At 33.6% G+C, this 19,961-nt stretch overlaps 2 protein-coding genes and 1 non-coding gene across 7 annotated transcripts; 1 reads left to right on the forward strand and 2 right to left on the reverse strand.

The window, feature by feature from the left end:
• Nucleotides 1–345: 345 nt before the first annotated feature.
• On the reverse strand, nt 346–1,602 carry LOC109803697 (uncharacterized). The gene has a single exon (XM_083071906.1). The coding sequence runs from the start codon at nt 1,600–1,602 to the stop codon at nt 346–348; it is 1,257 nt and encodes a 418-aa protein (XP_082928032.1).
• Nucleotides 1,603–6,130: 4,528 nt separating this feature from the next.
• On the forward strand, nt 6,131–13,914 carry LOC109803474 (HIT-type Zinc finger family protein). 5 transcript variants are annotated; one of them, XM_083073533.1, is made up of 9 exons: nt 6,131–6,411; nt 7,293–7,443; nt 8,030–8,126; nt 8,837–8,895; nt 10,694–11,059; nt 11,457–11,658; nt 12,176–12,244; nt 12,363–12,495; nt 12,628–13,914. In XM_083073533.1, the coding sequence occupies exons 5-9, from the start codon at nt 10,819–10,821 to the stop codon at nt 13,246–13,248; spliced, it is 1,266 nt and encodes a 421-aa protein (XP_082929659.1). In that variant the 5' UTR covers nt 6,131–6,411; nt 7,293–7,443; nt 8,030–8,126; nt 8,837–8,895; nt 10,694–10,818; the 3' UTR covers nt 13,249–13,914. The 5 variants fall into 5 exon arrangements, with proteins under 5 accessions (XP_082929659.1, XP_020220656.1, XP_082929652.1 ...); XM_020365067.3 differs by having other exon boundaries at nt 8,837–8,890; XM_083073526.1 differs by having other exon boundaries at nt 8,030–8,895.
• Nucleotides 13,915–16,313: 2,399 nt separating this feature from the next.
• Nucleotides 16,314–16,384, reverse strand: TRNAG-GCC (transfer RNA glycine (anticodon GCC)). The gene has a single exon. It is a non-coding gene; the product is annotated as a tRNA-Gly (tRNA).
• Nucleotides 16,385–19,961: the final 3,577 nt, after the last annotated feature.

A 19,961-nucleotide genomic window follows, 5' to 3' on the forward strand; every position in this document is an offset into this window, starting at 1 on the left:
TTGCCGAGCTATCTTCTGATTAGCTTTGACGGAGATGACCTGACCGTCCTTGCCTGGGAACTTCATAGTGAGGTGTGGGGTTGACACTACCGCTCCGAGTTGGTTCAAGGTTGGCCTCCCGATGATAATGTTGTAGGAAGTGTTGGCTTCCACGAGGAGGTATCGGACCATGACCCGCCTTGTATCTGGTGGCGTTCTGAAAGTTGTCAGCAAGTCTACGTATCTCCGAGTGTGAACTCGTTCTCCCACAAAGCCGACTAGGGGCTCCGTGTGAGGTTGAATGAGAGAGTGGGGGACGTCTAGTTTGAGGAAAGTCGGCCAGTATAGGACGTCAGCCGAGCTTCCCTAGTCAATGAGTGTTTTTTGCACTTTCCAGTTGGCTATCTCCACAATGATGACCATGGGGTCATCCTGGTTAGGGCTGACGCCGGCGTAATCTTCATCGGAGAAGGAGATCGGCGGCGAACTTAGGTGCGGGGTCGAGGTGGTAGAGTGGACGCAGCTGATGTTCCACAAATGTCTTTTCCGGGCCGAGTTGCTGGCGCCTCCTCCAGCAAAACCACCTGCAATCGTGTTGATTACTCTCCGTAGGGGAGCCGACGCTGTTTCCTGACTTATTTCGGCCTGTATCGCGCCGTTAGCATTTTGTTGGGACCCTGTGGGTAAATTTGTGCGAGCTCCTGACCCGCGGCCTCTCCCGCGTCCCCGGCCTCCAGAGCCACCTCGGGAACCTGGCTGTCGCTGGATGTAGTGGCCGAGGTGGCCTGCCTGGATGAGCTCTTTGATGCGGTCCCGGAGCGTGCGGCACTCGTCAGTGGTGTGGCCGTAGTTCCTGTGGTACCAGCAGTGTTTGGACTGATCGGCGCTGTTAGGGGTGTGGCCGGGTGGTGGAAGGGCTAGCAGGTTATTGTTACTGGCTTCTTCCAGGATGTGGACTCTCGGGGCGTTTAGGGGAGTGTAGAAGTCATACCTCCCGCTTCTGTTGGCTCTGGCCAGCTTCTTGAATTGGCTGTCATTATTGACTTTTACCTTATCTTTGTGGCCCTGTTCCGGTTTTGCGGGGCCCTTCCCGCGAACTTGGTCGCGGAAGGCCGAGTGCTCTTCCATCTGAATGTAGCCGGCGGCGCGGGCACGCAGCTCATCCATGTCGCGAGGGGTGTCGCGGCATAGGCTGTCGACGAACAATCCGGGTTTCAGTGCCATGAGCATGGCGTGCAGGGCGACCTCCGGGTTTAGATTCCGGATCCGAACAGAGATGTTGGAGAAGCGCTCCATGAAAGCTCGCAGATATTCATCATCGTTCTGCCTGAGGTTGGCCAAGGCGGCCGAGGTTGTGTGGTGAGGCCGGCTGGTGGCGTATTGTGCCACGAATCGCCGCATCAAGGTGGCAAAGCTGTCGATGGATCTGGCTAGTAGTTGGGTGTACCAATGAAGCGCGGGTCCCTTGAGTGAGGTCGGAAAAACCCTACACAATATAGCGTCGCTGTTAGTGTAAAGGTTTACCTGAGTTGTGTACGAGTCGATGTGCTCGTCGGGGTCCGTGGTGCCGTCGTAGCGGTCGAGGTGGAGGGGCTTCCACCCGTGGGACAGTGGGGTCTCCATGATGCCATCAACAAAAGGATGACGGCGAAAGGGTTCTTGGCCCTCGGAGACATGGGTGGGGGCCCTGCTAGTACCCTGCCCTTATCTGTGCGTTGATGCATGAGACCGGTGCGTGGCGGGCCGTGAAGTCGGTGCCTTGGTCGTCGCCCGGGATTGGGAGGCTGAATGTGTCTCCTCTTCATGAGTGTCGCTCTCGTGCAGAGGTTGTTCGGAGTGGTGTCGAGGGAGCTGGGCGCGAATGCGCTCATTCTCGGCACGTAACGCTGCGAGGTCTGCTTCATTAGCAGTCCGCATCGCTGCAAGGTCATTTTCGTGCTGGGTGCGCATGTTTTGAAGGTCGGCGTCATGCTGTTGTCGCATCTGCTCAACTTGGTCGATCAGCCGCCTTAAGGTCGCAGCATCGCTGTCCATGGTGACTGAGTGTGTAGCGTCTTCTGTTGCTCGTCTAATGTGGCTTCTAGTAGAAACCATATAGGTGGCCGATGAGGGCTGTCTCTATCGACCCCACGGTGGGCGCCAAATGTTCTTACCGGAATTTGGTCGTAGGGGTGATCCGTCCAATAAGATCGGTGAGTCTCCTTTGCTTGATGTATTGGTGCTCCAAGATGGGGGAGGTACCCGCAAAAGAGACTCCGATGCCAAAGTTAGGGTTTGCATGAGTAATAGTCTCATATATATAATGCACGTACCTTGAGGTGATCTAGGTTTGCCTTGGGCTTTTGAGCTTGAGATAAGATATATCATGATATGATATGATATAATTGAAGGGAGGATCTGGTCTGGGACGAGATCCTCAGAATCAGGTATGATTTGCTCAAATACCGGGCTGACGTCGCGCAGCGCGTGCCCGGGGCTGTTTTGTATTGCTAATCTGGGCTCGGAGCCCGGGTGCGAAGTACGGTTAGTACATTATCTATTAAATAAAATTATTGATTAAAAGATAAAATATATAGAAATTTTTAGACTTAATTTATTGAATAAGAAATTCAATATATAACGTAATTACATTCATTAAATAACTCTTTTAAGAGTTACTTTTGAAGTAACCGAATTTTCACTCATATATTTTTTTAAACCAACATATATATATATATATATATATATCATCATAAATGTTAAATATAATTTATATGTTTACGATATGAATTTAGTCCGTGTATGTTTTGTTTTCTTAATTTTGATAATTTAAAATATTTTTGTTTATTTTGATTTAGATATGAATTTAGTCTCTGTAAGTTCATGTTTTCTCAATTTTAGTTCTTATAAATTTTTATTTATTTTTGTCCTTATAAATATACATTTTTCAAATTTTAGTTCTTTAAATATATATTATAATTTTCTTTCACTTTAGTTCATGTAATTTCGTACTAACAACTAAAAATTAGAAGAAAAAAAATATAAACTTATACTGACTAAACCTTGAAAAAAATTATTATAAAGATTGAAATTGAGAAAGGATAATCCTATAAGGACTAAAAATAATTTTAAAAAATTGGAAGGATCAACATTAAAAAACTCTAAATTAATATTTAGCTAATATTTCATATATAATATTTGAAAAATTAAAGTAAGCATAAATTATATATATATATATATATATATATATATATATATATAAGTCAATTTTATCAAGATATTTGTTAATTATCATATTATATATAAAGGAAGTTTTTTTTTTCTGAACATGTATCATGATTTTTTCAAAAACTTTTTTGCTCAACATGTTTTTTTTACTCCATCTTTTTTAATAAATTCAATTTAATTTACCTTCTCTCCATAACTCTCTCTCTCTATATATATATAGAGAGAGAGAGAGAGAGAGAGATAGAGAGTTATGGAGAGAAGACAAATTAAATTTTATATATATATATATGTGTGTGTGTATTTTCTTTTCAATAAACATAACTCTACTTTCTTCTCTCTTGCCACATTAGTATGCTATAATACTTTTCGTTTTTATGTGTTTTTTGTTCCAAATATTAAGTAATATTCGTTTCAGTAGTTTGAATTGTAAAAATTTTAATCAACTTAATTTAATTTTTTATTTTAAAGTATTCAAAATAAAAGCAATATTAATATTATAAGAGGTATAAGTAATACATATATGAGATTTAAAATAAAACTAATTGTAAATATTTCACTTCATTTTTTAATTTATTTTAAATTTTTTTCAAATACAAGTATCTTATTATTTTTAAAACTAAAACAACAACTTATTACTATGTATAATATTTTTCTTATATTTATCTTTTTTAATATTATTTTGGAATTAAAAATAATACCATATTAGAATTGTAATTGTATTTTTTTTATATATTTTTATTGGTATTATTTCTATTTAGTTTATTTTTATTTTTATTTATAGTTTAAATTAAATTCATTTATAAAGATAAAATTTATTTAAATTTATCAAATAAAAAATTTAAAATATTTGTATTTAATAATATAATATATTTAAAAAAGGGGAATGCTAATATACTCCCACCTATTTTTTAGTGGGAGTATATTAGCAACCTATACCAAAATTTTAGGACAAAAAAACCACTCATTTCTTTTGATTTGATTAATTCGTATAAAGGATATTATAGTAATTTAATTTAATTTTAAATAAAAATAAAATATTTTCTCTCTCTTATTAATTTCATTCTCCAATTCATTTATTTTTTCTATTAATTAATTTTTATTTATTTAGAGAGAGAAGGGAGAGACATCATGAGAGATGAGAGAGAAATGAGTTAAAGAAGGAATTTAATAGGAGAGAGATAAATATGTTAGAGAAAGAATTTAATAGGAAAGAGAAATGAGTTGGAGAAGAAATTTAATAGGAGAGAGAAATGACTTAGAGAATGAAATTAATAAGAGAGAGAAAATATTTTATTTTCATTTAAAATTAAATTAAATTACTATAATATCTTTTATACAAATTAACCAAAGAAAAATAAATGAGTGGTTTTTTTATCCTAAAATTTTGGTATAAGTTGCTAACATACTCCCACTAAAAAATAGGTGGGAGTATATTAGCATTCCCTTTTAAAAAATTATATTAACTAATATTTTTTATACTTATATAAAATAAAAGTTGTTAGCGCCTTATTTTTTTGTTTCCCTCTTAAACACTAAGCCCCTGTTTGTTTTCGTTGATTTACTGTTTATGACGAACGAAAGGTGAAGAAAGTGCACGTTTGTTTCCGTTGATTTGCACGGAAAGAAAAGTGAAGAAAAGCGGGAGAACCCGCGTTGCCATTCCTCGCATTTTTGCGAAGAAAAGAGATGAAAGCCACGTAAGAATTGAGAAAACCCGATAATACCCATGTCCCAAAGGCTGAAAAGAGATGAAGAATGGAGGCCCATAATCGATTATGCATGGCACATAATCAATTTTGGTGACATATTTTCGCAAATATGCGAACTCAGAATGGGCCATTCCAACACTGGATTTTATGAGCAATATGCGAACTCAGAACGGGCCGTTCCACTTTGGGAACAAGCCGTTTCAAACATGGCCGTTGTGGTTTAATTTGTAATCCTAGAGCGGGCCATTCTGGTCATATTTAATTATTGTTTACTTAATTGATGATTGAATTGTGTTTTCTGTTCCATTTTACAAATATGTTATTACCCATCTACTTTGTAATGTTAAAAATTTCTTAATTTTTTAATTGTTAAAAATTAACTTGTACAATTAACAAATGTATCTTCATTTCATTCTAATTTATGTCAATGATTTATCAATTTTTTTAATTTATTATTTAACTTTCAAAAATTTTATTGTACATTTTTTTTATATTAAGAAAATTCTATTATTTAAGTATTGATATCAAAAAGTGGAAATATAAAAAATAAAGTAATACATGTTTATAAAATTAAAATAATAACACTTTCATAAACATTAATAAAATAATGTTAGAAAATATAATTATCATAATATAATTTATTATTATTATTTATTATTATAAATATTATTATTATTATCATTATTATTAATAATATTATTATTTTATTATAATTAGTATCATTATTATTTATTATGATTCTTATTATTTTTATAATATTTATTATTATTATTATCATTATTTATTATTTTTTTTAATAAATTATACCTATTAATATAATTTTATTGTAATTATTATTATTTATAATAAATAATATTATACTCATTTTTAATCCAAAAGTAAAAGTGTAAATTACATATTCATCTATCAAATTTTTAATTTTTATTTATCATTAAATTTAAAGTAAATATTTAAATTAAATTATTTTTAAATTAAGATTTTATATTTATTTTTTAGTTAAAATTTTTATATTTATTTTTTAATTATAATAATTATAAACTTTTTTTTAACCTAAGAGCAAAATAGTAATCTTGCAAAATCATCAATTAAAAAATTTATTTTTATCTATCACATCAATTAATTCACTTACAAATTTTTACAAACTTTCTTTATATTTTTCACTCATTTTTCCTTAATTCAAACAACCTCATTTTTCACTCAATTTTTCTTCAAATCCCTCCTTTTTCGCTCATCCTTTTCGATCCTCAAATCCAAATCCAAACAAAGGCTAACAGTGAAATTGCTTCTTCAAATGTGTGAGAGGTGCGGTGAACTCATAAGGTGTGGTGCTTGTCCGTGGCCGCCCCTTCTCTTCCCAATCCCTACTTCTCCATTTTCACCCTCTCTTCTTCAAACCCAAACCACTCATCTGGTTCACGCGCCCAACCGCTTCGCCCTTCCTCCTCGCTGCCGTCGGCCAGGCGAACCGGACTGCCTCCCTCAAACCACCGCCCCCAAGGTCCTCCCCGGAGACCAGGTACTCAACTCAATCACCAACTTCCAAATTCTCATTCAAATTCAATTCACTTCGTCTTCGCGCGGTTGACTTGCGTGTCATTGCGATTTAGGGCTCTAGCTTCCACGTCCGTCGAAAAATGTTGCCTACCTGAGTTCCGAGCCGCTTTTTGGAAACAGAAACCGTAACCTTTTTGTGTTAATCGATAACCTTGAAATTTATATTCATATCATTTTAGATTATCTGTTATTCTTTTGTTTTAATTCTGACATAGGATATTCCTTTGGTTGAGCCAACCAGTGCTGTGCAAAGATTTATAGTTCATTAAATGCAACACACAAAATCTTGCTGATTCTAAATTCATCATCAACCACAATAGAGATCATTGACAGTGGTTGATAGAAATCAGGGATTCTATTATTGAAATATATGGAAATTGGTTAGAAAAATTCCTGGATCAATTCTCTTCCATCTTGAAGATAAGTCTTCTCAGGCCTAACCAAATTTCAAATACTCCCTCACACACCGTGTCCCCTTTTTAACAACCCACACACATACATTCTCTCTCCAACAAGTTACGTAATGATATGAGGACAGCTCATTCTATTCCAGTTGCCTCACTGACTTGTGTGAACTAGAATGGATGTAAATTATCTCGGCTTAGCAAATTTTGGTTGAACTGGTTTGCCTCCACCCTGTGTCTAGCAACTCTAGCCCTGGGAAGCAGTACTAACAATGATGCTAAAGTAAACCTATGTGTTAATGGAAGCATGATGTTATTGTATATTTATTATGTCCAGTCTATTCATTCATCGGCTTAGCATGTTGCTGTTTATGCTATTATCTCCCTTTTCTTGCCTATTATTTATATCAGGAATTTAATGCTGTATATTTTATTTCAGAGGTTATTTGGCACCAGAGTATGCAACAAGGGGGCAGCTTACACGTAAAGCAGATGTTTACAGCTTTGGTGTCCTCCTTGTCGAGATAGTTAGTGGAAGATGTCACGCAAATACACGATTAGCAATAGGAGAGCAATTTCTTCTAGAAACGGTATGTCTTTTCTATGTTATAGTTGTATTTCACTGTTTACAAATACATTGTTAGAGGGGAAATAATAAATTAGTTAGTTTCTTGTACTCATCTATCTCCCTATTAATCAGTTGTCACTTCACTGCCAAGATTGTGATAATATAACCTTCTATCCTATGCTTCAAATTCTATGGAAATAAATATGGAATTAATTCAACTGTCAAATTAAAATATTATTCTTGTTTTTTATATGCTTGACTGTTGGGACAGAAGATTGTGCTTTAAAGTATAAACAACAGAATGATTGCAACCTTGATTAATAAATTTGGAGCCACTTTTAGATTATCAATAGTTGTAAACCTCAAAATTGATTTTGTTCTCTTGACAAAGTTATAGTTTCCATTCTTGTTAGTTGTTACTATTCTTTCTATTTAGTTTTCCATTAATTGTCTGTTTATTGTACTCTTTAACATTTAATTGTTATGATAAAGTTATACTCTTCACTATGAGTTGTATTTGATTGGAAACCTTAACATGAATTTTCTTTACTTGATGAAATTATAGTCTGTGTATGGCTCTCTGTTTACATGAATTCCAATGCATGCAGACAGAGAAGCATGTTACTAGGTGACTCCGGGAAAACATCCTTTTGATACTGGACTGATGGAAATACAATCATGCGGATAATCTACACTTTTTTTTGGGTTATAAAGCTCCAGTGATCTGTTCTTATTCTTTTTTTATTTTACTCAACTTTTTCTACTCAAGTTTTCCTCTTATTATCTGTTTATCGTACTCTAGACTCGTATTTAGTGGAAGTTTGTCCATATCTTAATATTCGTTGTTCATTTTATATTTCTTGTATTAGCAGTAATAGCATTCAATTTTTAATTTTTTATATTCATTGTTAGGCATGTTAAGTGCATTCATATGTTATAGATAGCAACACTGATGGGTTGAAGTAGTGATAAGGCACCTTATGTTCACACGTTATGAGAGTGATCTATTTAGCAGAAATTCTCATGTTTGATTTTTGCTATTTGTGAAAATCCTTTGGACCAGTAACAGTTATAGTAGTGTAAGCAAATTAGTTTTGTTCCAGTGGGTTTGGAAATACACGTGACAGGTCTAAAAAAATGTTATAGATAGCAAAGCATTTGCTAAAGTTTCAAAAGCTTGAACTGCAATCTAGCATAAAATTTCATAGTCACTCCTCTTGGAAGGCAACATAACTAATTTTCCTTTCATTTTGAACCATGAAACTGAGATACAAAAATATAAATCTTGCTTGTGTTATTTGCCAATTAGTTCAAATGGCCACGTGTTTTTAAATTACCTTTTTACTGTTGGTCTACTATAATTGTCGTATGCTTGAACTGATATTTAAATTACCTTTGGATTGTTCATTCTATAGGACTGTGTTGCTTTGCTGGCATATGAACAGCCTTCGGAATCCTACTAACTTCATGTAAGGCAAGTAATTTAGTTTGAGCATATTGTGTCATACACTACATCAAAATTTAATTCGCGATTTTCTTGTAATGAGGGTTATAGAGGATCATTCTTAGATAGTAATAGATTATTCTTAGATAGTAATAGATTGGGATGCTCTCACAGTTGTATGACATATCTAATAATTTTGCTCAAACTTTTCTTGCATGTTGTAATGGCAACAGTACAAACAACCAATAAGATAGAGACAATCATGTTGATAACATGTTATGAAAATCAAAGATAAAATTATAAACGGTAATATAAAAGTAATAGAGAAAAATGAGAGAAAGTATGTAGAGAACAACATAAGAGAGATAATAAAAGGGTTTTTTTTAATTATTATTTCCAAAAATGAAATAACTATTTTCATAAATGGTTACAAATAAAGTAATAATATTAAGGTGAAATATAAATAGTAATAATAACAACTATCATTAAATATTCATAATAATGATTTTTTTTCTTCATCTATTAATTGAGTTCTATAATTTTTTGTGTAAATAAAGTGAAGGTTTAAATATGTTTTTTATCCTTAAGTAAAACAGTTGTTCAATTTTAGTATTTTAAATTTTAATTAAGTAATTTTAGTCCCACAAATATTGGAATTATGCAATTTTGGTCCCTCAATTTTAGTCTCTAAAGTACCATTGTGTGGTTTTAGTTAGGGATGACAAATATACTCGTACCTGTGAGTAATACCCGAACCCGTCCTGATTTTGACGAAAAATACCCGGTTTGACCGGGTACGGGTACGGGTAAAGCTGATATATTAAATCGGGTACGAGTACGGGTATGTACTTACTCGCTCCGTACCCGTCCTTGTTTCCATTTTTAATTTAATACTCACTTTCAATTTAATTATATTAAAGAATTTTAATATTTTTTTATGTGTAATTATTTATTATAATATGAGATAGAGAAATAACTTAATTATAATTATAATATAATAAAAAAATCATATAAAAATATTATATTTTTTTTTATAAAAAATAAAAAATAAAAAATTGACGGGTACAAGTATACCTCCGAAGGGGACGGGAATGGGGATCAAATCACATACCTGACGGGTACGAGTACGGGGACAAGGATGGATTTGGCTCGCGGGGACGGGGACGGGGACGGGTATCATGAAACCCGTACCCGCCCCGCCCTGTTGTCATCCCTAGTTTTAGTCTCTGAAGTGTCACAATTATACAAATTTTTACGTATTTAAACAACTTTAATCTCTTAAATATTGGAATTGTGTAATTTTAGTTTCTCAATTTTTGATTGAACAATTTTAGTTTCTAAAATATTATTGTATGATTTTAATCTCTCAAGTATTATAAGTATACAAATTTTTGTCTATTTAAGTTGCATATACTAATAATTTTAATAATAATAAATACATATAATTTAATACATGAATAAAATTGAACAATTGTATTATGTTAAGAACTAAAATGCTTAATTAAAATTCTAGAATCAAAATTGGACAATTATAATACTAAAAAGATAAAAATATAATTAAGCCTAAATTTAATAAAAGAGAAATTTCATACGTTACAAAAATTAAAAATGTTAATTTATTTCAATATAAAGAACGATTTTTTCAATAGCAGCCTTAACTAAAATTCGAGAATTAAAATGACCCATATAAACCTATTACAACATAAAAAGAAAAATCAAATCAAAATTTTATAATAAGAAAATAGAAAGAAAAAAAAACATATTTTAGCCTATAATTTAAAAACTCGTTACTATTTAATGGTTTTCGTTTCAATTCTGTTTTACTTAGAACCCCTTCCCTGTGTCCATCGGTGTGCCCTAGCCGCGCCGCTCCTACGCTCACCGACCGGTGACGGCATGCCCTCACCGCCCGCTGTGAGTAGTTTCTGAAGATTGGAATTTGGAAGCACAAACATGTCCGCTTCTGCGTCACAAACGGAAGAACAAGTTTCGACAAGAGAAACCACGAAAGCGCCATCACTGTGTGAAGAATGCAAATCAAACCCATACAAGTACACGTGCCCCGGTTGCTCCTTCCACACGTGCAGCCTCCCTTGCGTGAAAGCTCACAAAGCGAGAACTGGGTGTACCGGAAAGAGGAACCAGACTCAGTTTGTTCCTCTTTCCAAGTTCGATGACAATCTCCTATTATCTGGTACTTTCCTCCTTAAACCTCCTATTCTGTCTCTCAATTTTCATTACATAATAATTGTTACAAAAAACAAACCATCTTTTTTTCATGTCGTGTTAGTTTGAGTGGCAAAAAAAAGTGTGATTTTGCTGCATAGTTCAAGTACCCGTTAGTTATATTTCATAAAAATCACGTCTTTATTATCAGGGTGTGCAAATTATTTTCTCGGTTATTCATGGTTCTTCTTGATTTAATTATTAGTATTTGTATGTGGAATTTTGTTTTTATTGTTCTTCATTCGTCATTTTTATTGTCTGTTGTTGTTGTGTTTGGGTTTTTGTGAATGTGCACGTGGATAGTTTCGTTGGTGGATTCTTCTAATTTTGCTATGTTTATTTATTTTGTGATGTTCTGTGTGTAGATTATAATTTGCTGGAGGAGGTGAAGAGGGTGGCTGAATCTGCTCATAGAATGAGAACCAAATTGGGCATTTATGCATATTTTAAGTTGCCTTATCCCCTTAAAAGCTTAAGGAATGCTGCTGGGAGCCGGAAAACCAAACTGATGTTTCTCCCTAATGGAATGTCGAAAAGAGAGAAGAATCAGTCTAGATATGACAGAAGGTATTTTCATCATTTTATGACTAGCTTTTGTTGCATTAGGAGGATGTTACATGTAGATAATTTCCTCCTTTTTGTAGATAACTGATTATTGTTTCTTTGTTTAGACTTTTAGGTGTTTACGTTATCTATCTTCTATCTATAATATACAAAGTGGAGGTGGAGGTGTGGAACTTCTTTTATAAGTTTTTATCTAGGATTTGATTAAGTAAACTTCAGAAACACTTGAAAGAGGAAAAAGTTAAAACCAGCTTATGTAAAAGTTAAAATTAAGATTTGAAGAAGATAATAGGAGAGAAGTTCTACAAATTTGTTTCTAAATAAGCTAATTTTAGCTTATGGAGAAGTTTATTCATTTTTCCGTCATATTTTCCTCTCTCTTAAAAGTACTTTGGAAAAGTTTGTCCAAACAGATCTCATGTCTTTTGAACACAATGATGGCAAAGGGAAATCTTGGTTATAAGAAATTTCATTTTTAGATTGCTAAGTTGGTAACTTATGTTTCATACAACGCTTTCAGGAAGAAGTTTATATCTTGGACAATTCAATGGCATTTTCACTCAACAGATGTTGTTTTACTAGACCATGGGTGAGTAACATAGATGATGCCTTTGATTTTGAATACAATACTGCACCTTACATTCCTTTTTCATGCTTAGAGTCTGTGGAATACAGTTCTGATAGGTTATTATGCTCATGTTTTCCAGAGTTGATGAAAATGCAAGCTTTTACTCCATTCTAGAGAAGCACCTCAAACCTGGTCCTTGGCATCATCAGCTTAGGCAATTTTGTGAAGTCCCGCCAGATTGTCTCAAGCTTTTCATTCGTAAATACCCGAAGGTAGTTTTCTTTACCCTTTCTGTGGTTGTATTTCAGGATACTAAGCTGGAAAACTTGTAGAATCACTTTGACTGAACACATCAAGATGGTTTGGTTTTAGTTATTAATTTTATCTTGTTCATGTTAATACAGGGTCCTAGGTCACCTTTCAAAGAGTTAGACATGAAAGCTCCAATCAGACAGCAATTAGCGAATGTAGTCATCTTGGAATTTCCTGTTGTTTTTGTTTTCTTGCCATCTCACAAAATCAATTTTGAAGTTATTAAGGAGGTCAATACCAGAAAACATAAATCACTGCAGAAGCATAGTGAAGACAACCAAATCCCACAAGGTGTATCATTTAGAGAGGAGGTGATAGAAGATGACAACAACTCTGCAGATCCTCATGTTTTCGATGTCATGAAGCAGGTGGAATCAAGTTTTTCACATCAAGTGTTTGCCCAAAATATGAGTTCTGAGAAAGCACCAAATGATTCATCAGATAAATCTCTGTTTGAAGGAGACTCTGGGGAAAATCTTTCACATTCTTTGATGGAAACCGGTGAACTAAAATTCCCTGAAGATATGTCATTTGACTTTGATCCAGAGTTGATGAAAATCTATGCTGATATTTTGGATGAGACAAATCCTAATGATTTTTTTGATTTTGATTGTGAATTTGCCAAGGAAACAGAAACTCAAATGGATTTAATTGATACCAGTGAGTTAGTCCCTTTGCCAGATGAATTGGAGGAAGGGGAAATTGCTGAGTAAATGGTAGCTCTATAATTCATTTCTGTTAAAGAATTGGAGAGAAAATGAGAGAACATTGACAACACCAATCAAATTTTTATTTTTTGAGGTTGAGGTTCAGTGCTTTCTATAATGAGCTTCAAGCTGAGTTTCCTGTTTTGTGGACATGTTTGGAAAACTCATCCTTTCCTTTATTTTATATTGAGCATGACAGAGATTTCAGAATTCTAGGTTTTTGGTGATAATTTATCAGCATGAGGAATGGCTGGAATTCCGGGCTTAGAAGCATTAATCACTCCCTAAATCCTTTCTGTAAATATCAAGCTGCTCTACTCCCTGGGGATTCAGACAGAGCATAGAAACCGTGGGTTTTGGTTCCTTTTCTCATCACTTGAGGTCAAATTTTGGTATTGGGTTTCACTTTTGCTTGTCAACCTTATTTTAAGGAGGAACTGCTTTCATACTAAAAGATATTTTTCCAATGTTTGCGATTTTGTCTTTTAACTGTTACTTCATTTTTCTTTTTTGGTAGACACTGCCATCTATTGATACCATACATACTTTAATACATTATCAAGCCGGATTTTAGCATAGTATCTAAAACAAATGATCCGAGAAGTGTAGTATTTTATTTTGCACTGTGAGAATATACTAATATAAAGTTTAATATGACATTTGATCCCTTAATTTTTTTAGAATTTTTAATTAGATTCTTAAACTAAAATTGTAATTGGGTCGTTTGTTTATATTTTTGTGATGTTTATATTTTGTGATTTAGTCTCCCGGGTTTAGTGTGAGGTTGTTGTGCTTAGTAAGAGTCACTGGCTTCAGTGTGAGGTTGTTGTGACTGTAAATGTGGATGAAATGTTTGTACAGTAGTGTTGTGCGGATCAGTGGATTTGGCATGTGTGGTGTGGGTGGCATGCAAGGCATAAGTATGTTAGGTCTGTGTGGAAGGACATATTGTGTTCCAACTCAACAATATATCTTTAATACTAAAGTTTATATAAATCCTTCAAAGTATGTACTGCAAGACACAAATCTAGCTACACACATTTTTGGGTAAACCACATGCTGTTCTTGCTTTCGTATTTTATAAATCATTAATTATCAAACCTAATTTATACTTACTTATAAAGGGGACACATCAACTTATAACTATTTTTCATCTTTACATTTTTTTTTACAATTTTATTTATAAATCTTTAAATATTAAAAATAATATTGAAAATTTATCATTCATGTAATTATCCAAATAAATTAATTATCTCTAGCTACTTAAATCTTCAAGATTTTAACAACATTTATTGCTTAACCTTTATTTTTATTTTATTTTTAAATAAAATATAAAGTATGGAGTGTCTCAATTTCAATATGTCAATATAAAAATTGAGAGATGAAATGCAATATAAAAATTGAGAGATGAAATGCAATATAAAAATTGAGAGATGAAATGGATACAAACCATTGTAGATTGTATTACTAAATTGGTGACTTTAGCACAGTTAGGGATGGATAAATTTCTGAATTTAATAAGTTTTTTTTTTCAAATTAAGTAATTCAGTGTGGTTCTAAATAAATAAATAAATAAATAAAAATTATTGAATTGTGGATGTAATAAACTCATTATGAAATGTTGATTAGAGAAACTAGACTAAGAATAAACCAGTTGTAAAATGTTTGGTTAAATGTGATTTAATTCAGTTAAGTCCTAACTTCTAAGGTCTAGTTTAATTTACATTTTTTTTACTCGCTCCTATTGAAAGATAACTATAAGTGAAACCTATGTGAGAGGACATATGTTAAGAAGCTAAAGTTATGGCTACTTTTTCTTTTTAATGAAAAAAATTATAATTACTCTTACACTAAAATTTACAAGCTATAGAAAAGATAAAGGTACATCTAGATATTTTCATTTTTCTTCCAAAAATTAAGAAAATATATTATTTATAACTCAATAATTATAAAAATCACCTTCCAAATATCATCATTTAGTATTTAACAAATTAAAATAAAAAGTATATAATATTTTAATATTATCCTATTAATCTATTTCTTTTGCATTTTGTATGCCCATTTTATCAACATAAGTGACACATTGTAAATTGATTGGCCAGTCCAATTAAGGTAACCATTTTACACTTATATGCATGTCAATCAAAATTTGTGATTCCATGTTTAAAAGTATAACGAGTTAACAAATACTATTAAAAAGGGTGAAAGTTACTTTTAGTTAACACAAGTCAATCAGATTACCTTTACTTGATCTGTTTTGGTCGTGGCTTCTATTGCTTGCATCAGCAACTCTGAGAAACTTGTTGTGGTCAAACAACTGAAAAAAAGTCCACAAGTGTACCTAATTTGTTTTTGCAAATCTGGATTTTCATCCTTCATTGATGCCAAAACCTTTTTAGCCATTTTTTTTTCTTCCCTTCAATTATTTAGAGTTACCAACCTTAAGAAAAGAAATAACACTACATTTAACTTGCATTTGTTGGAGTGACAAGTGTGAGTGAAAGAAAGGTTTGATTTATGTTAAGTGAGTCTTACAACCACTACCATCTACTTACATAACAAGTTGATGCATAAACTAATAAAAAAAAAAGGTAAAATTAGGCCATGTTAATTTTTGTCTTTTGAAATACTATAAAACAAAAAAAGGGTCACCCAAAAAAGATTAATGTGAGCATATTTGAAAGGATTATCTTGCAAAAATTACTCATAAAATGCTGTTTTAAAAAGCTGCAAATTTTCCCCTCCCAAAGCAATTTAATTTGGAGACAAAAATAGTTTTGGCAGTATTGGTGGTGTTTGTCGCAATAGCAATGGCATTAGCAGACTGAGGAATAAAGAGAAAGGACCATATTTTGCAATTAGTATGACTCTATGAGTGGTGGTAAATGATTGTACTCTGCTGTGTCGTTTTTCACACAAATATCAGCACCAATTTGTATGCAAGTGACATGAAATCAATGATTGAACAATGAAGCATGTGATATGTGGTCATGTGGAGTAGTAGTACATGACATCATTTCCCTACATCAATTTGCAAACACAAAAACATAATGTAAAAAAAAATAAATACTTGCACCAGCCGGGAATCGAACCCGGGTCTGTACCGTGGCAGGGTACTATTCTACCACTAGACCACTGGTGCTTTTATTGATATGTGAGGTTTTTTTATATATATATTACATATCAACGGAGATTCAACCAAGCCTTTTAGTCTTCAGCCATCAGCATCCAATTTTACCTTTTCCTGCATGAGAATGATAATCTTGCGTTTCTTAAAGTATTTTCTTATTTTTTAAAAGATTAATCTTTTGACAAATGGTATTGGTCGAAAATAAAAGTTTTAGTTTTTTTTAACCAATACTTATGAATTAGAGTCGAATTCAATACTATATAAGAAATTTGAACTTCTTTAACTTGAACTAACGCACTTTTTTCAATCGGTAAAAAAAATTTCAATAACCATAACCTATTTTTAATCATTTTAGAGAATCTATAAATAAAGTGATATGATTAACTCTTATATATTAAACACATATCATTATTTTATATGAAAATATTTTTATAAATTTTTCTGTAATGAGAGAATTTATAAGAAAAATTTTAATTTCTCATCTAATTTAATTTTTATTTATCTTAATTATTTATGAATTAAATTTTATATTTTTAAATAAATTATCAATAAATAAAAATAGTTACATGCTATAATATAAATCATTTATTATAAATGTAAAATATAATTTATATAAATTTTAAATATAATTTATATATTTAAACATAATATTTATTTGTATATAATTTATTATAAATTTTATTTACATATAATAAACATTTAACATGTAGAGTATATAAATTAAAATACTAATAACTTTTGAATAAGATAAATAAATGTAATTATGTAACACACAATTACGATTAATTCTTTTCGTTTCCATTTACATCCTTCAAATTTACAAAATTTGGGCGTACGATTATTTGCTATTTGTAAAATATATATATTTCTTATAATAAAAAGGTATTATTTTTATACTATTAATGACTTCTAAATAATTATTATAAAATAAATTTATATGATATTTATATTTAGATAATTATTGAAAATTAATTCACACTATCATTTCATAGACTATTTCTTCAATAGAAAAATTTGGGTGCCTATTTTACAGTTATTACTATTAATATTATAAAAAAAATCATAACCTATTTTTTAAACAAAGAAAAACAGTTTATGCATGGCTTTTCAGCCAAAATAAATTAAAAATAAAATAAAATAACTAAAATAAATTAATTAAAAAACTAATTACCAAAATGAGTTGTTTCTGCTAAGTAGGAGAGAGAGGATCCAAAAAACGTCATTATATATGATGTTTTCTTTAGACAAATTACCCCGTTCATGTTGCGGCATGTACGAGGGAAAACGTCATTATGGTGGATGTTTTCTTTACAAATTTCTTTAAATAGAAGGCGTCACTATGCTAGACGTCTTGTAGTACAGGCACTTTACAAGTGTGTCGTTGGAAAACACTTCCCTCCCACCTCATGCAATCGCAAGCTCATCGGAGCTTGCTACTTCTATACCGGCTACGAAGCCACCAATGACAAAATGAATAGCACCCTCGAGTATTGCTTCGCCAGAGACTCCGACAGCAACGACACCCACACCGCCTCCATCGCCGCTGGAAGGTACGTCTTCCGGGCCTCCACCATGGGCTACGCCAAAGTAATGGCTGCCGAGACGGCTCCCAACCCTTGCCTCGCTGTCTACAAGATCTGTTGGAACGCCGATTGCTACGACTTTGACATCCTGGTTGCATTCGATGTTGTCATGGCTGACGGTGTGGACGTGATCTCCCTCAACGTGGGGGGCGTGGTGGTGCCTTACCACCTGGACGTCATCGTTGTGGGGGCCTTCGGAGCCAATGAGGTTAGCGTCTTCGTCTCTGCCTCCGTGGGGAACGGCAACCCAAGTGGCCTGACGAGGACGAATGTGGTGTTAGTTATTTACGTGTCAATAATGCTCCTATATTATAGGGCTGAATGGGTCTTTTATTAGTTATTTTATTTACTCCTATTTTAGTGCCACTTAGTGTGTAGTGTCAGTTAGTTTGTTTCTAAGAGTCTGTAAGGCTTATATAAGCCATTCTTTACATTGAATAAAGGTCACAGGTATACAAACATTTTCTTGTGAGATTTACGTATACTTTGAGTTTCAATAATTGGTATCAAAGCTCCGTAAGGGGCCTAATCCAGTGCGTGAGTGAGCTATGTATGCGAAGAGGAAATATCCAGATCTAGTGTGAAGAGCAATCTGGTACAGAGTGTGGGCAACCTAAGTGAGAAGTGTGAGAGTAAGGATGTCTACATCATAGAAGTTTGTGCAACTAGCCATTCCAAGGTTTGATGGCCACTATGATTTCTGGTCCATGACCATGGAAAATTTCCTGCATAGTAAAGAACTGTGGCAACTAGTAGAAGATGGCATACCAACATTTGGAGCCACACCCATTGAGGCACAGAAGAGGAGTGCTGCTGTGGCGAATCTAAAGGATATGAAAGTAAAGAACTATTTGTTTTAGGTTATTGATAGAGAGATTTTTGAAACAATATTGGACAAAAGCACATCACAGGCGATATGGAGATCCATGCAGCAGAAATACCAAGGATCAACACAAGTCAAATGTGCACAACTCCAAGCACTACGACGAGAGTTTGAATTGCTGACCATGAAAGATGGTGAGAAGATTGATAGTTACCTGGGACGCACTCTCAACACAGTCAACAAAATGAAAGTAAATGGTGAAACATTGGAATCGAGCACAATGGTCAACAAGATACTTAGATCTTTAACCTCAAATTTCAACTATGTGGTGTGCTCCATTGAGGAGGCCAACGACTTGAGCACCCTAAGTCTTGATGAACTTTATGGCAGTTTGCTTGTTCATGAGCAAAGAATGCAGAGTTTTCAACCTCATGAACAAGTGTTGAAAGTCACTCATGATGATCGTTTGGGAGCAAGTCATGATCGCGGTAGAGGAAGTCATGGACGGGGAAGAGGACGTGGGAGACAACCTTTCAATAAGGCACTTGTTGAATGTTTCCAATGTCACAAACTAGGACATTTTCAGTACGAATGTACTAGAGTGGAGAAGCAGGTTCATTATGCAACATTTGAGGATGCAGTAGAGGTAGAAAATGAGATTCTTTTGGTGGCATATGAATAGGTGAGACAATCTGTCTAGAGGGAAGACTGGTTTCTAGATTCTGGGTGCAGTAATCATATGACTGGTAATAAGCAGTGGTTCACAAAAATACATGAAGAAGGGCTCAATAAGAAAGTGAAACTTGGAAATGACACAACACTGAATGTTGCAGCTAGATGAAATATTCGGGTTCAAGAGAAGGGTTTAGCTATCTTAATCCAAAATGATACATGTAAGATATTTCATCCAGATAGAGGATTGATCATTCATACTAACATGAGAGGAAATAGGATGTTTTATGTATCAGCCTTAATGACTTCCCAACATCCTCAGTGCTTCCAAGCTGAAGACGATTCAGATAAGGCAACTCTGTTGTGGCATAAATGATTTGGACATCTCAATCTTAAGGGACTCAGCACACTCGCAAATAAGCAAATGGTGATTGGTTTAGACATCATTTTAAAAGTCTCATTAATTAAGGAATGCCCGGACACCAGACTAATCCTTAATTAATGGTTTTGA

The sequence above is a fragment of the Cajanus cajan genome, chromosome 1 (genome assembly GCF_000230855.2).
Source record: "Cajanus cajan strain Asha chromosome 1, NIPB_CcT2T_4, whole genome shotgun sequence".
NCBI classification, from domain to species: Eukaryota; Viridiplantae; Streptophyta; class Magnoliopsida; order Fabales; family Fabaceae; genus Cajanus; species Cajanus cajan.

Excerpts from the sequence above, each read along its gene's own strand:
- LOC109803697 (XM_083071906.1), bottom strand. The coding sequence starts at position 1,602 with ATGGAGACCCCACTGTCCCACGGGTGGAAGCCCCTCCACCTCGACCGC.
- LOC109803474 (XM_083073526.1), top strand. The coding sequence starts at position 10,819 with ATGTCCGCTTCTGCGTCACAAACGGAAGAACAAGTTTCGACAAGAGAA. Across the intron at positions 11,659-12,175 it reads CAGTCTAGATATGACAGAAG|GAAGAAGTTTATATCTTGGA; the intron begins GTATTTTCATCA and ends CAACGCTTTCAG. Across the intron at positions 12,496-12,627 it reads TCATTCGTAAATACCCGAAG|GGTCCTAGGTCACCTTTCAA; the intron begins GTAGTTTTCTTT and ends ATGTTAATACAG.